The sequence below is a fragment of the Trachinotus anak genome, unplaced genomic scaffold (assembly GCF_046630095.1).
Source record: "Trachinotus anak isolate AG129_WGS33_773 ecotype Australia unplaced genomic scaffold, CSIRO_AGI_Tana_v1 ptg000002l, whole genome shotgun sequence".
NCBI lineage: Eukaryota > Metazoa > Chordata > Actinopteri > Carangiformes > Carangidae > Trachinotus > Trachinotus anak.
The window spans coordinates 22,406,868-22,424,697 of record NW_027273853.1 but is presented as its reverse complement, the minus strand read 5'-3'; the positions used below and the strand labels follow the sequence as shown (position 1 = coordinate 22,424,697).

The 17,830-nt window shown below is 40.2% G+C and overlaps 1 protein-coding gene across 1 annotated transcript in view; it reads left to right on the top strand.

Annotated features, from left to right (window-relative positions):
• Window positions 1-17,830, top strand: part of syt9b (synaptotagmin IXb) — a 49,387-nt gene that overhangs the window by 12,232 nt on the left and 19,325 nt on the right. The window contains exons 2-7 of the mRNA XM_071506328.1: window positions 3,424-3,599; window positions 4,594-4,811; window positions 5,047-5,587; window positions 17,072-17,192; window positions 17,363-17,534; window positions 17,629-17,758. Coding sequence (XP_071362429.1) covers window positions 3,424-3,599; window positions 4,594-4,811; window positions 5,047-5,587; window positions 17,072-17,192; window positions 17,363-17,534; window positions 17,629-17,758 — 1,358 coding nt within the window. The remainder of the gene's footprint in view (window positions 1-3,423; window positions 3,600-4,593; window positions 4,812-5,046; window positions 5,588-17,071; window positions 17,193-17,362; window positions 17,535-17,628; window positions 17,759-17,830) is intronic.

The following is a 17,830-nucleotide window of genomic DNA, read 5'->3' as shown; positions in this document are numbered from 1 at the left end:
GTTGTGTTTTTAGGTATTGAATGTAAATGTACCAGTTTTGAGAATAATATGTAAACGCGTGTAAAATAGTAGTTTGAAAGTGTTAATGCGCAGAGTTTCAGAGGTCGTTGAGTTTGAGTGAGAAAACAAAAAAAAAAAAAATTGGAAGGTGTTTAGAAAGACTTTATATTGTGTCAAAGCAATGAATATATGTGTGTTTGTGTTTGTGTTAGAGAGACAGAAAGAGAAAGCGGGAGTGTTACAGTGATATCTGAATTTATTTCCTTTGTATTCACAGCGCTGCAGTCCTATAACTCAATGTAAAACACTCTTTCTCTACAGTTTTCACGCATTTAGTTTCACAGCAAAACTCTGGATCTGCACCCTTTAGTTTCATAATAAAGATGGGAAAATTATTATCTTTCGAACTGAAGGACTCTAATGGCAACCATAAATTAGCTTCTGTTGAACTGGCCAAAGCACTCTCCACTGCCCCATTAAGAGATCCTCTCAGCTCTATCAGCAGGACTGACAAGTAAACACTGAAAAAGGAAAACACTGTTCAAACCAGAGTTAATTCAATATGAATATGACATTGAACAGCTGTTCAAAACCTTTTTGATCATTTGGCATCTTTTCATAAGTGAATAACACACCTTGTGGCATTATGTTAGTGCATTAATGATATTATCAGGGTGTTATGGAGTCTGCAGGGTATTGTACTGAACAATGACACTCAAAAGATTCAGACAGTCTTTCTCTGTGTTGGGCCTGATTCAGAACTAACAAGAAAGAAAAGTGAAGAGGAAAGCAGTGATAGAGGAAGATACAGAACGCACAGTCATCTCTCTACCTCGTCCTCTCTGAAAGCATCTTAACTCAGCAGACAGTCTGAGCCATGCTTTTAGTTGAGTTGCTTTGCAAGAAAGAGGTATCCACTATCGACGAACACTATCTGTCCGACTACAACCTGCTATTAGCCAGCAGTTAAAGGGAGAAACTCTCTCCTCTGATAATGGACAACAACACTATTGTCCTTCGGTCTCAGATGTCTCTGAATCATCCCTCGAGTCTGGTCATGGATGTATACTACATATGGTCCAGATGTAAGGAAAAAGAGAAACAAGCCCATAACATCTGCAAAGGAGAGATTATACTAATAGATGAGAACTAAACATCCATCCATATCTCTTTTTGAGATGCAAGTAAAGTATTCACTGACAAAGCACTTTATTAGGAAGAGTAGAGCCTCCCTTTCCTCTGAGATTCAGCTCCGTGTTGACATGAATGCTTCACATCATTTCTGCAGATTTGTCAGCTGCACATTCATCTGATGTTCTACCACATCCCAGAGGTGTTCTACTGGATTCAGATCTGGAGACTGGGGAGGTCACTGGAGTTCACTGAACTCACTGTTATGATCATGAAACCAGTCGACTTTTGCTTTGTGACATGGAGCATTATTATTATCATTATTATAGTAGATATTAGAAGATGGTAAACTGTGGCCATAAAGCGATGAACATGGTCAACAACAATACTCAGATAGACTGTGGCATTCAGACCATGATTGACTGGTATTAAGGAGCCAATAAAACATTCCCCACACCAGGTAGCGACACAGGTTGGGTTCATGGATTCATGCTGCTGACATCAAATTCTGACCTGACCATCTGCTGCCTCAGCAATTTCTCTTGAACCTGTGTCCACTGCAGCCTCAGATTTCTGTTCTTGGTGGAAGCTGACGTGGTCTTCCGTGGTTGTAGACCATCCACCTCAAGGTTGGACGTGTTATTCATTCTGAGGATTTTCTGCTCACCACAGTTGTAAAGAGTGGTTATCAGAGTTACTGTAGCCTTTCTGTCAGCTCCAATCAGTCTGGTCATTCTCCTCTGAACTCTCTCATCAACAAAGTATTTCTGTCTGCAGGACTGCCGCTTTTTGTTTTTCACACCATTCTGAGTAAAAACTCTGGAGTCTGTTGTGTGTGAAAATCCCAGGAGATCAGCAGTTTCAACCCAGCCTGTCTGGCACCAACAATCCTGCCACGGTCAAAGACACTAGATCACATTTTTACCTAAGTACTCTGTCAGTAAATGTGATAAAGATAAGAGCAAAGTCCCATCTTCTTTTCAACATGTCAGCATCTAGCAGGTTGTAATATATTATATGTATATTTGTATAATTGTTAAGAAATATGCAATATTGCATTGAACGTGTAATAGCATGATTATATTTTTGATTTTTAGGACATTTTATTATAATAGTCAATTACACATTGTTCCAACAAAGACCAAGAAAAACAAAGAAGGAAAATTAAAGAATAATTGAAAATAATGACATGAAAATAACGAATATATCAAAGTGCAGAGAATTATTGGGCTACACTGAATCTGCAATCCAAGTCAAATGACAGAAAAAGTAGGAATCACAGTGTAAAATCTGCATTAACTATAACAGTTGTATAGTTACACATCAAATAGACACAGAGCAACATTAGTCAAATTTAAGTCCAATAACTCTTAAGAGTGCGTGTTGGAGCTGGAAGTGACACTGATGAGATTAGTGAGAGTGAACCAATAAACAGTAAAGTAGGCATCAAACCAAAACAACGAGCTGAAAGACACTAAAATGCTCTGTAGAGCCGAGGGGACTGTGGTCGGATGATAATCCATCTTGTTTGGCTGAAATGAGTCATGAGGTCTGGGAGTCTCCTGTCTGCAGGTGGAGCAGTGGGGGGGGTGAAACACAGAGTGATAGCACACTGAATTTACCAGTTACCATGTACACAACATAGTGGGTCAAGTGTGTCACTGTGAAAAATCCAAACTGCCTGGTTTTCTTGTCAAAGGTCTGGTGGACCTGTGCGTTGATCATTTATCTTCTAAACCCAAACATAATATAAAAAAAGTTTCACATGTGGCAGACACAAAGTAAAGAAACCAAATGACATCTGAGGCTCGAGCTGGCTTGTTTTCTTTTTCTCCTTCTGTTCACTGTGTGTGAGATGTTTTGCAAAGCTTGAGATGAAATATAAGCCTTTACAGAAACCGAAAACAATTAACATGCAAAAAGGATTTTGCCAAACTCCCTGTGAACATGGGCTCCTAAAAAGCCAAATCAGTGTCTCTCCAGTGATTGTTCTTTTTAAAAGCTGTTTGGAGTTTCAGTGCTGCTATGCTGCATTCAGCACCTCATCATCAAGGTAATGTGTTGCTGTCTCTAATTGTTGATATAGTTGGATAATCCATGGGAGTAATTAATTTTTTGTTCTTTAACTTTTGCCTTCAGTGAGGAAATGTGATTATTTTTCCTTCTCATTAGGCATTCTGAACAAACACAGTCTGTCCTCCGTGGGGAGGCAGGTTCGTCTGTGCCAGCATTTTCACTGGCAAAGCTGTGCTCACTGTTCACTGAGTATCTCTCTCTCTCCTCCATCTCTAGATGTATCGGTGAGCCTGTTGTCCCTGCTGGTGACCACCTGTGGTCTCGCTCTCTTCAGCGTGTCCCTGTTTGTCTCATGGAAGCTGTGCTGGGTGCCACTGAGTGGCCGTTTCCTCCCAGATGTCCTCAAGGGGGCGCACTTCCTGGGTGGAGACCAACAGCCCGTGCTCACAGAGGTAAAGAGGAAGCTCACTGTCAAAGTGCTGTTACAGTCAGAAACTAATTTATATTTCCTGAATAGAACTGAACACAGACTAAAGTTAAGTACTAATCCTTAAATTTTTTAATTTTTTAAAAGATTATGTCTTTTGCACTTTGCCTTTATTAGATGGATGCACACAATTCCTCGAGATAGCTGTTTATCACTACTTCCAGTCTTTACACTGACCTAAGATAATCATCCAACCTAAACACTTAAAATACAGACATTAGGGTGGTATCGATCTTCTCATTCTCTGCAGGAAAGTAAATGCGCCTATTTCCCAAAACTGTTCCACAATATCTGCAGTTTGGCTGCAGTGCTACTAGCACACAATGTTTCATATATGAGTGCATTTCATATCGCTTCAATTTAAAATGATAAAAACAAAGGAGAATGTAGGTATTCAAAATATTCAAACCCTGCTGCACAGACAACACCTGCCACTGCAGCCCAAAGTTAGACACTGAAAATTGCCTTTAATCTTTGTCACTTTGCACATGGTGCTTTTAGCAAAGTAACAGATGTTAATGTTTCAAATAGTATACTGATGTTAGCGTCACATAGATATTAGCTTGTTTGCAAATTGCATGTGGCTGCAACAGCATGATAACCAAGTAGATTGGTTAGTTTAAAGCTTTCATTTGGGGATATCTTTATGAGATTATTTGATGTAGTATATTATCAGCCAGATGACCACTTACCAGTCACACAGACATTATTCATCACATCTTTTAAGTTATCATTCAATAGGTTAGTTTTACCACAGCTTCCAATATGGCTGCCAAAGAGTAGGTCATACAAAATAAAAGCATTTCTAATCAACCTAAACTATCTTAACAAAACTTTACCAAGCCATTATATAACTTCTGCTGCAAATTATGCCAATCCTTTTATCACTGCAGCTCTGTCCTAAAATCCCCCAACATAAAATAGCGTTTCTAATATCAACATTGATGTCTGCTGTGCAGGTGGACGGGGAGGAAAGGGAATACAGTGAGGATGGCTGTGTGAAGGAGCCATCAGGGCTGCCATCGACTGTGGCTGTCCCGGAGTCAACCCTAAAGATAAGCCACACATCGCCTGACATCCCACTGGAGACCCAGACCAAGGTGGAGACAAACCAGGTCCACACTCTGGCCAGGGACAGGGTCCAGAGACAGATTACTGAGCCTACCTCGTCTGTACGGTCAGCACACATCAATCCCTGAACCTACTGTCCAACTTTTGGTGTTGGCAGGTTAAACACAGATGGACACACACAGTATCTAGACCTCTGGTTTCAGAGATACTTTATCACACAGCTGACAGCATAATACATCGGGAACACAGTGGCTTCAACATTTGCCTCACAGCAACGGGAACTGAAGAGTAAAACATTTTTTCAATTATTTCATATGTTTTATTTTTATCTTTTGTTGCAGACACAACTCCATCCGTCGTCAGATGAACTTGTCCAATCCGGACTTCAACCCTGCTCAGTTCCAGCGCCAGGATTCTCTGTCTGGTTTGGGTCGAATCAAACCAGAACTTTACAAGCAGCGTTCAGTGGATGCAGAAGACGGGCGTCACACCGACAGCTGCGGGCGTCTCCATTTCATCCTGAAGTTTGACTTTGACCTGGAGCAGCTGATTGTCAAGATCCACAAGGCCCAGGACCTTCCCGCCAAGGACTTCTCAGGGACCTCCGATCCTTACGTCAAGATCTACCTACTGCCTGACCGCAAAACCAAGCACCAGACCAAGGTGCACCGCAAGACACTCAACCCAGTGTTCGATGAGGTGTTTCTCTTTCCTGTGGCGTACGCCGAGTTGTCAAGCCGAAAGCTGCATTTCAGCGTGTACGACTTTGACAGGTTCTCACGCCATGATTTGATTGGCCAAGTGGTGGTGGACAACTTCCTGGATCTTGCCGACTTTCCCCGGGAGACAAAACTGTGCCGAGACATACAATATGTGACCTCGGTGAGATACAACTTTCATCCATTTCTTTATATTCCGTCTCTGTCTCTCTCTTCTGAATGTGTTTAACTCATATTTACATCATGCATTGCAGCATATTTCCAGCTGGATACAGATGTAGGTCTCCCAGGGCCAAAGTACCTGCACCAGCCTGAATCCCATGTCCTTTTTTCATTCAAAATCTGCTCAAACAATCAAAAAGAGCAAGATGTCCTGTAAAGCCCTGTTACAACAGCAGAGGGAAGGAGATATATCAGTGGACTTGTATCTAATTTCCCATCCAAGTGGAACTCATCTGTGGTTTCAAGAGGCTGAGACATAGAAATATACTTAGACACAGTTAATGTTTAATGAAAGCAGTAGGAAACACTTGGGGGTGGTGACCCAGATCTACACTGACATAAGACAGGAGATGGATTGCCAGAGATACAGCGACATTGTCTATATTACATTATTCACTTGGATAAATCTAAAACACAGAGTGCACAGAGTAACTCAGTAAGAAAGTTACATCCTCCTGCCAGGGAAATCCTCATGGTTTGCCTGTCTTTTTGATTCAGGATTACAGACGAGTGTGCTTCCATTTGGGATAGAAAGACATCCCCTCTGGTTTATGAGCAGTGACAGAAAGGCCAAGTAGTTAGACAGCACATTTATCAAGTCAGAAGATTGTATATAGTGCTTTTGACTATGATTACAATTACTTTCTGGAAAGAGAATTTACTGGATTTTTTATAGTTTATGCATGATATGTCCAAGATTTCACCCAAAGTAACATTTGGAATAACTTAATTATGGGACCAGCATGTTCCAGCCTGTGGTCTTTGCTCTCCATTAGGGTCACCATCTTACAACACATTATAAACATCAGCCAAGAAGTTTTTTACACATGGATGGGTTTGGTACATTGTCATGTGCTGTAGTGTCGGGCCAACAATAGTCCTAGTCTGGTACAGAGGTAAGGGGTTTGCCCAACAATGGACACCGCCTCTTAAAAACACTTGACAAAGTCATACATATACTAACTGAAAGGGTCTAAAAATAATAAAACATAAAAAAGAAACCATCAATAAGATGATTATAGAAACACATAAATAAGGGATTTTGAAATATTTAAGAACATTTAAAAAAGAAATCCTTAATCACTAATCATGAAAAAAAGCTCTTTCCATTAATAAGGTGGTTAAGGCTTTTTGTGTGCTGGCAGTGAAAGCAGGTTCCTGAAGAAGTTCAGGTTTGATCTTTCTGCCGGAGACTGGTATGTTGGCTCGCTTTAGCAACTCTATCATTGGGCTGCAGCCAATCAGGTTATATGTAATCTGTGGTTTTTATTTTTTTATTACAACTACCTCCATGCTATTTTTCATCCTGCTTTCTTTTCCCTGTCAATCTTTTATGTTTTTCAGATGGTATCCTTGACTTTACTGATCACCTGACTTTTATTCAAACACTATTATTTAATATGTCCAGTACTTTGGTTTATGATCAAATACCTGTAAAACTGAGGCATTCCCATCAGCCTCGGATGTAACTTGTGTTTAGGACTAATGATTAAATGTTAGCATTCTAAACACGCGAAAGAGCCATCGTGACCATGGCAAAAAAAAAAAAATACCTGATGAACATTGGCATTTGTCAGCTGCGAACATGTTCAAATGCTATTGTTAGCATTTAGCTCAAGCACTGCAGTGCTAATGAATAGCTTCACAGAGCTGCCAGCACAACTGTAGACTCATTCATGTCCAGAATCATGAGCAGCCGAGTCAGAAAAATAAAAAAACATGGGAAAATAGCTTCCAACTAGTAATTCCAAGTCGGAGTATACAGTAATAGAATACAATAAGGGATGTCCTTACTGTATAAGCTCCTTTTTGGTTAAAAGAACTAGAGAATGTCAACAGATAAAATGGCTGCAAAGGCACCATCACTGGTAGCTAGGCTGCAAAATAAAACCTAATGTTAACACTATTGCAATCAATTCAACAAATGTTAAAGGACCTACACATTTTTTAAATTTTTTTTAGCTGGTTTGACTTGTTAACAAATTTCAAATAAGTAAAACAGCAAAAGTACCTCATTTAGGTTGTTCATCTGTTGTGATTACAGGATAGCAGTAGGGATAACCAATCTAAGAATAATGTGTGAACACCCCCAATCAGAATAACAGAAGAATTCTCTGCTCTTCTCATTTTGCTGACTCTGTGTGAGTGCCTTTGAAAATGTGGGGAACTTTTGTAATTTCATTAGATGACAAAATACACAATATTCCCAATGAATTTTGTGGGTGTTTAGTTGCTGATGGCGAAGTCTCATAGTTTCTCACAGATGCATCATTTTTATCACTTTCTATTGATATTAACATCTACTGTAGATTATCAATAGTGTATATAGGCTTTACATACTCAGTATAAAACTTAAGTTGTAGTAGTTGAACTATTAAACTATATATACAGTATGTAGGAGGCTTTGTCAGTTGTCTCTGCTAGGAAACAGAAAAATTGCACAAAAGGACCAGACATTCAGCGTCTCAGAGTGTTTCAGGAACCTACCCCTGGTGTCTGGAGTGAAGCCACCGCTCAGCCTCATATTTTGAGACGCTTTGAACGACACAGCTGCTCCTCATCATGTAATTAAGTTCAAAACCAGAAACTGATCTTTAGCTGGGTCAGCACAAACCCAGTTCTGGCCTGTTATTGCACTGCTAACTACGGTAGTGCCAAGACCCAGCGGGATGCCTCTTCCACCTATTAACACGCACATATACACACAAACACACACTAATCTTGTTGGTTCACAAATATTGTTTTATCACCTTTCAGGCTCTAACAGTAACCCAGCTAAATAAGGTCAGGATAAATGGGTTAGAACCTCCTCTGTGGCATCCAACTTGTGAACTATAGCTGTCCTGTCTCCTGCGTCCAAGACAGAGGGGTCCACTTTCTAAATATAATCCCTTATTAATCATCCATTTACCCAACACTGACTACAACAAACAACAGGCCTTTTCTAGCTTGGGATATAATGGGTTTATCTTAAGCAACTCTGAAAAACTTTTTCTCCCAAAGCAAGAAAATATAGTTATCACAAATTCACTTTTGTAACTTGAATGAATGACATATCTTACAGGACAAGATAATTTATTTTAATAAATATTATAGCCTTTGGTTAGGAATGTTTCTGAATGATGTGAATAGGTATTTTCCTTTGCCGATTTTTTTTTTTTCGTAATTGTAGCTGATTGAGAATTTGTACCAACCCTGTCTCCTAATTTGCAAATTTGCAAAAGTAAATATGTTTTTCAAGAAACTTAATTATGACCAGATTACGATTTCTATGAGCATATTGAGGAAATGTTGGTCATTTATAAATTCTGCAAGTCACAAATGTGTTGATGCTGAACTTAGTGAACAAGACGTGTAGTGACCACAGCATTATTTAACTGTTATATGGTTATGTTTAGGCAGTGCTTTGTGAGTTAGGGAAAGATGAGCTGATAGCTGAATGGTTGGGGTGCACAACACACGTGTATGTGCGCTGAGCAGTCGAGTCGCCGTTTCAACTCCTGACTGGCCTCCCCTTGTTTCCTGTCACTCTACAATCTCCTATCTAATAAAGGTGTAAAATGCCCAAAAAATAATTAAAAGAAAGATTGTGATTCTGTTTTATTACAGAAAATGTTCATAGTGAGTTGAGACACAAGTCTAGAGCAAAACCAGAATCCTTAACCAAAGACCCTAACTCCAGGAGGGGCTCTGGATGCCAGTCCTCATCCCTCCCCACCTGTCCCCTTCACCAACATTTTCATATCATACATTTACATTTACAGTGAATATATAATATAATGTGATAAAGTTATTTCCTTAAAGTGTTTGATAATTTGATAACTCGACTCAGACTTGGGACTCATAAGCAACCTTTGTTTTCTTACCAAGTAGGTTATGGTTTCATCTGTGTCTGTTTATTTGTCAGCAGGATTATGAACAAAGAATTGAACTGATCTGCACTGAATTTTGGGGCAAATCTGGATCTTTCTATGAAGTCTGGTGTATGTCTGGCATGGAGTGTCTAATTGGGACGCGCAGGAAGATTCCTGTTGGGCTGTGCTGGTTGTTGGGCTGCAAGCGTGAGAGACAGAAAGAGGGAGAGAGATTTATAGAGCTGTGTGTGGTAATCAGCCCAGCAGAGCAGTGGTTCTGTGTGGCCGTCGTCTCCCTCATGTCTGTCTCCCCCTAAGCAAAGTACGTTCAGTTCAGGTATGCGAGGCAACAGATAGGAGCAGAGCAGCAGAGTGAGTTCAGGACCACCAGGAGTCCAGTTTTACAGAATAAGCTGTAGACAGAAGACAACAGGAATCTAGTCTGAATTTATTTAGCAGGATAATGTCGTATAACTTTGTTTTCTGCTGTTGTTTCAGCATAAATTCATCCTGTCCAGTCTCACACTCTGTATAACAACTAACACACATGGGAAAGTTAGAAAAAGAACTACAGCTGAAGGTGCAGGTGTTTCTATTTCATATATTGTCATCCTAATGAATTCATCCTGTGTTTATTATATGATTCTTGTAAAGTTTGACACAGCCCAGATGTGATGTGTCTCCAGATGGGCTTTGGTGGGCCAAAAGCCCAGGAATTAATTTTATTCCCACTCCTCCCCTGGAATATGTTGTTTGACATTGGCTCTACTAAGTGCATTTTGTAGTTGTTTATGTGGTTGGTTTCTGTTGCAAAACTCTAAATAAAATCAGACTAGTCTTTACATGTGCAAATGCATTAAAAGATATGATAAAAATCTATAGATAATTGAGTTATACAGTGATATCATTGTTTACAATGTTTGACTAAGGCATTTACCATATGTGCCCATACAAAAGTGAACATTTGCCGTTTGTGTTTCTTTCCCTTGATTTGTCTGTGCATTTGTGTGTGAGTGTCTGTGTTTATGTCCCAGTGTTTTGCATCAGTGAGGGAGGTCTAAAGAAATATAGAGATGTGAAATTTCTACTTTCTCTCTCTCCCTCATTGGCCCCAGCAGAACTAGGTTACCTCCCTTGGGATTATGGGGAGGGACCGTGCGCTGGTCCAGTCTCCAGTCCGTGTGCATTAATCATGGCTGCAGGCACAGAACAGGCTTCTAACCATCCCTGGCCATATGCACTGGACTATAACATACACATATTTCTGAGCTTACAGAAAAATAAATGAGGTTCATCCTGCAAGGTCTATATTATAGGGTCAGCCATGGGAGCACTCACACAGTCCCAGTATAATCTGGGGGCTTGAACCTGTTACTTTTTATGTAATTAGGGAAGTTGATTAGTGTTTGTAGTTTTAAAACTGGCTCATCCCTTTTGTGAGTTTTAATTAAATTCAAGATTGCCATAGCAAGAGTCCTCTACAGCGTGGATTCATGTTGATGCTATAGTGTCTCACTGTTAATCCACACACCATTAATTACTGAAACAAAAATGAATTTCCTTCTCTGGAAACCATACCTCTGCTGGCTCAGAATCAATCTGGCTTGTCTCTGCCCTGTGTGTGTCCTTCGCTCCTCAGTACCATAATGTCTTCTGTGACATTAAAAAAATACATATAAAATGATCATTCTGTATGAATATGATCTTAGCTCTCTGGATCCCCACAGCCTTTTCATATTCCTTTAGCATGTGTGTTGTCCCACAGTCAAAGACGCATAAAAGATGTAAACAATAGAACCATTTGAAATGGCAAATGTAAACTTTTGCATTATTGTCCAGTAAGTGACCAAGCTAAGGAGGTTGCTAACTTACAGCAGATAACAAGCTTATCAGTCTGTCTTCAATGACTCTTTATTGAATGAAATAATGTAAAGTCATCAGAGCCAAATGCCAAGTGACAATAACTGACAAAGTAAAGAGAAAGTGTTGTATTAGGTGAAATAAATGGGTAGGAACCTTCGATATGCGGTACTGTGTTGTCAAGGGGACACGATAAAGAAGGGGAATTAACATGCAGCTGTCTGTCGGGTTCAAGCCTCTAGATAAGGTGTGTGCAAGGAAGAGGAAGCACGTCAAGAGGGCTGGGGTCCATGCTAGGCTAAGAACAAACAACATCCAACTCACGCTGACAGGGAACACAGCTGTGTGCAGTGAGGCTGTATGTATAAGTCAACACTGACTGGTGCTCTGTGAACTGCTCAGGGATATTTGCAAAATGCAGAACACTAACCCTCGTGGACTGCTTTTTGTCACTGGAGATTTCAAGCATGCAAATTTCAAGTCAATGCTCCCTGAATTCCATCAGCATATCGAAAACATTCTAGATCTTGTTTACGCAAACATCTCTGTGATGCTGATCCCAGCACACAGACCGCTCGTCCAACACTGTCAGCAGGAGCCATCTCTCCTTCAGGACTGTTTGAGCTCAGTGGCTGGCACATATTCAACTGAAGGTGACTCCACCAACTTGGGGCAATTCACGGCATCAGTGATCAGCTACATCAGCAAGCGCATCAATAACATCACTGTCTCCAAAACCATAACTACATGCTCTGTATTGGAGGCTGTGGATGACTGCAAAGGTGGGTGTGCTGCTGAGGATCTGAGACACCACCTGAAGAACAGGTAACAAGGCAGCTCTAAGGACAGCAAGACCCTTCCGGTTCTGGACCATCAGAGCGGCAAAGCCCAAACATGCCCAAAAAACACAGCCTTCCTTCCTGATGCACTGAACAACTTCTACTCTCGATGATGATGACCCCTCCTCCCAATGACCAAGTGCTATGTCTAAGCCGTTGTTAGTGGTTAGTTCTGAACAGCTATAGTAGTTAAACAACTAGCCCCAGGAGTAGTAACTACGTCAACAAAGGGTCTTGAATCTCATATTTCACCAAGACACAAAAATGAATTTCCCCCTCCAGGGTCACAAGGCCTTTGTACCAATTAAGCAGCAGGAGAAGCTTGTTTATAAGTCACAAGATTCAATTTGCTTTTGGAAATCTATCACGTTGGTACATGTGCGTCCCTGCCTTCTTTCTCCTCAGGTGAAGATCTTTTGAAGACAAAGACAATGACGACGTTAAAGACACTGTAACCTGCAGCTCCTGCAGGGCCAGTCAATACTATTGACTGCAGTCTGGTTGGCCTGTAATTAGGACCTTGATAAATGGGGTCAGCATGTGCATACACAGTGCGAGTGTTTATGTGTGTGTGTGGTTAATTCAGTAAAGGAGGTTCCCATTTCCCAGCATTGATAAATGGAACCATATAACAAGCACTCCCATTTGCCCTTATTGACAAGTGCGAAATTTGATTCTCTAGATGCTTATGGTCAATTGAGTCACTGAAGGATCCTGAATATATTACAGGGGTAAACATGCACAGTGGGGACCAAAAGTGGTGTCAGACTTTGGGACCCAACTGTACATTTCTTCTTTTTAAAAAAAAAAAACATTTGACAATTGGTTTAAATTCTTGTCAAGAGATAGAAGAAGATGATACTACTCTCATGTCTGTGCTACCAAGACGCTGGAGCTGAGGCAGGTAGCTTAGTACAAAGACTGGAGGCCTTGGGCAAACAGGTAACCTGGCTCTTTTTATAGTTTCAAGAAAAAGGTAACCAAGGTTTGTCCATTCATAAAAACACAAAGAAATGTGGACCAACCAACATAAACTGCAACCCAAAACTATTTTCAATCAAACATATATGGGTAACAGGAGGTTATACTGAAAAACAAGAACTCAGAGCGGCTCATTTAAAAAAAACAAAAAAACAAAAAACTGAAGAAATAAAGTTGAACTAGTTCATTTTTTGGAGCCATGAATTTATTTTAAAATTGTGAGCTATTAACAAATTAGTTAAATTTAATCTGTGTGAACTGAACTTTGCTGTAATCGAATCTGGAAATCACGTTACAATGTTTATAGTACTGAAGTTACTGGTAGTTAATGTCAGCGAGCACTAGCAAGTCGCCCGTTTGTAAGCTCTTTAGCTACATCTATGCTAAACCTGCTAAATCTGAAAACACTTTTTAACATGTTATGTCGTTTTAGTAAAGATCTATGACCACTGACAAAATGTTTATTCATTGAGATGCTAAATGTAGGATACATCAGACTCTTTTTCTTTGGTAAAACACACCTAAATTACTGGCCCATGCAGGAGACATATGAGACAGACTTCTAAATTTGCAGTCTTGAAACATTTTTTTTCAAGGCTGCAACCTATTCAATCTCCTCTGTACTTCAGTAAATCAGCTCTACCCAGGCAGTATCTGCACTGTCTCACTATTCTTTACTGAGAGTTATGAAGGATCCTTCAGCCTAACCTGATTCTGCCAGGGTATATTCATCTATACAGCTGAAGTTCAGCCTAGGCAGTGATTTATTTACTTCCACCATGTTCATCCAGGCTGATATATTATACTGTTGATTGGCTGTGTTATAACAGGATCTCCGATGTTTAAGTGAGCTGAACAAATTGTCATGCGTGTTTTTTGTCCTTGAACTGAGTCAACACATTTCAGTTCTACTGTAAATCAAACTGCATTATTAACATAGAAAAAAAAACTTTACCAAAACATTACAACTGTTTGCAGTTTCATTTTGACCACAAACGCCACCTTACCAGTGCATACATTTGTACAAATAAGTATAATAATTTGGGTGCTCCAAAACTTGTGAATCACTGCGTTTACATTAAACAACACAAGTTTCCTTTTCTGTCACACAAGAGTGGAATCATCAAGATTTATTGGAAAACAGCAGTCACTGTCTTCAATGGTCTAATGAATGATGAATGTTTAATAAAGCAGTTCATTTCATAGTGACACATGCTAAATATAACACTTTTAAGAAGCCCTCTGCAGGAAAAAAAAAAAAAAAAGACAGAGGGAGAAAAAAGAGGAGAGATGGATTTAGACGGAGCCAGTGATTGTTAAAGACACAGCAGTAGAAAGGCTTGTAGAGAAAGCCTGGCTGATCCTGAGGGAGAGAAGGTGCTAGTTTTATAATTGGAGAAGATGGACTGTCCACACTCTCTCCCTGCTTTATTGGAGCGCTTTAGAGCACCAGTCTAATTTCATTGACTGAGAACAAGTGACCATAATCCTGACCGCAGGCTTGATTTGAGTGCTCATAAGAGTAGTGACCAGCACTCTATACTCTGAAAACTTAAGAGTGCTTCATGACTCTGTGTGTGTGTGTGTGTGTGTGTGTGTGTGTGTGTGTGTGTGTGTGTGTATCATGGGAGAAGGTTATCACATTATCTGCAGAGAGCTGGAGGGCTACAGTCTGTGTATATGCCTGCCTGTTTGTGTGTGTCAGCATGTGCGTGTCTTTGCGTGCGTTACACCACGGAGACATCACAAGCTGTACATCATTAACACCCGGGGCTCAGAGCAGCGGTGATGATGCAGTGTCAAGAGGTGACTCATCGCACAGAATGTCATGGATCCCAGACAACACTCTTTGCGTGTGTGCATGTGTGCATATGCGTGAGGGTAGGTGTGTTTACATGCTTGCGGGTGTGTAGATGCTGTCTTCCATGATGAATCATCTCATTTTGTTCAATTTGATTTTCAGTGATTTTGAGCAGAAGACCCAGAGCAGCAGCGTTTTAATGTGTATGTGTATGTGTGTATGTGTGTGTGTGTGTGTGTGTGTTGCCTTCATAACCTGACTCCAATTAATCTTAATCAGCATGAGGCAGGGCGGTTATTGATGTTTGAATGAAATAATGATTTTCCAGTATAACCACTGCCTCTGACCTTTAACTAGGCTTTATAGCTAATAGGCAAAGACAAAGTACAAAATCATTAACATCCTGTGTATTAATCCCTGATTGGACAGAAGGCATTAAGACACAACAGATGGCTGTGTTAACCTGCTTTGTGTCCGGTGAAACATAAAACCAAAGTTAAGTACAAATTAACTGATTAAGATTTGTAACAGGGAGCTAAATGTCAGCCCAGTGTGTTAAAGACAGAACTTGAAATCAGAGTTTTCCCTGTAAGGAACCTAATGTGCTTGTGTCTTATAAACATAGCAGTCACTCTCACATGTTATTTTCACCTTCATATGTTATTTTTAGATGTGTTAATTGGAAAAAGAGCTTGGCATGTGCATGAATGTAGACACACTGTGAAAGCAGGGGTATTTTCATGGGAAAACAGACGTAGTTAAATGTGATGGCAGATTCAACAGGTTCCAAAAAACACTGAGATGAAACTAACATCCAAAACCAGGTTACATATCATTTAAATGCTCAGGGCATGACATTCCTTTATTATGAAATATGAAATATGCCGATTCATGATTCATCGTGAGTCACACCATTGCTGCACATTGCAGATGTGATTAGACAGATTTCCATGATTTTTATTAACCGAAGGAGTCGTAGGTTTGATCCTCACCTGAGGTGCAAAGACTTGTATCAGTCATTTAACAAACTACATATGTTCCATCCATACATATCTTTTTGTGTGGATTTGGCATCAGCTGAGATTTTTGTAAACAATTTTCTGAATTTTCTTCAGCAAATACAAGCAATATATGTTGTAGCTTGCAATAAAGTTCTTGAGTTCAATGCTACTTAAAAGGTACCCTGTGTACCCTAGTTTGTCTACTAGTAGCACTATAGTCATTTTTTTTGCAACACGTGCAAGTCTGCGCATGAGAGCAGATCCACGGAATACACTTTACTGCCATCAGTTTCAGACTATTCATCTGATCTACACCCACTGGGGATCGTGCACCGAGATGTGTAGCAATGTGCCAACAAACTACAGGGAGGAAAACTACTTGCTCACCAAAATGGATTAAAACCAGGGACCAATGTTCTGTTGTGGCCGGCCACAGTACTGCACCATTGTTTTGGCTTGTATTCTTTTGTTTTCTCTCTGGCCATGGTCATGTACCAGAGTCATGCATTTCATGATCTAGTTTTCAATTTTTTAATCACTCAGCCTTCTAATCTTATGATGTTACACCATAAAAACTCCAAAAGGCCCTAAACCTTCTCAATTTGGTGGGAAAAGCTGAGACAACATATACAGACAGGTGACAAATAAAAGGGAAAAACTTCATAAATGAGTGGATTAACATAGCAAATGCAGTTACCTCCACACAGAAACACAAGGGGTCACTGAAATGACGTGAATCATATTGTATGCTATGGCCTTCACAGTCACCAGATCTCAACTTATGGGAGATACTAAGACACTATTGGTTTTTCCTTTAATTTGTCACCTGTCTGTATGTACAACACAGATTTCAGCGCGTAATTTGCTACTAATGACTGTATCGTTATTTATTAAATATTTACCCTGGTGAAATTGATCTTTTTCATATGGTGCCTAGAATGAGGATTTCTCAGACCTCAGATGTGTCTCCCCACTCTTGCAAGAGAGGGGTTCATTCAAATGAGGATTTAACTCTGAGTTAAAGTTTGTTATTAAAATGAAAGAACAATAAATAGTACTAATAAGAAAATGCAATATCTTGATTTGCAGGACAACGTGGACCTGGGAGAGCTGATGTTCTCATTGTGCTATCTCCCCACGGCTGGGAGGCTTACCATCACTATGATCAAAGCCAGAAATCTCAAAGCCATGGACATCACTGGAGCCTCGGGTGAGTGCTGACTGACAACGTAGAGTTTCTGCTCTGAGATCGGGTAGTCAAATGTGCACAGAAGGTGTTTAAGTGCCTTATTATTGTTAAACAGTTAGTCAGTGTTTTTTGAATGGCTCTTTGTGTGAATACATTTTGAAGTCGTTGAAAGCCACGTTACCTGTCCCCAGATCCATATGTGAAAGTGTCCCTGATGTGTGAAGGCCGGAGGCTGAAGAAGAGGAAGACGTCAACCAAGCGCAACACTTTGAACCCGGTGTACAATGAAGCCATTGTGTTTGATGTTCCTCCTGAGAACATCGACCAGATCAGCTTGCTCATAGCCGTCATGGACTATGATCGGTTAGTAAGTTACATTAATATATTAATTTCATCTGTAACATTAACTGATGCAACTTTTTGGCATCTCCTTGTGTTGTTCTTGGCTGTCCTACAGGGTTGGACATAATGAAGTGATCGGAGTCTGCAGGGTGGGCAATGAGGCCGAGAGTCTGGGACGGGACCACTGGAATGAAATGCTGACGTATCCACGGAAACCCATTGCACACTGGCACCCACTCATGGAGGTATGTGCAAATTTGTGCATTGGTACAGGATTTGTCTACAAATGTTTTAAACTAAGTAACTATAAGAGGTGA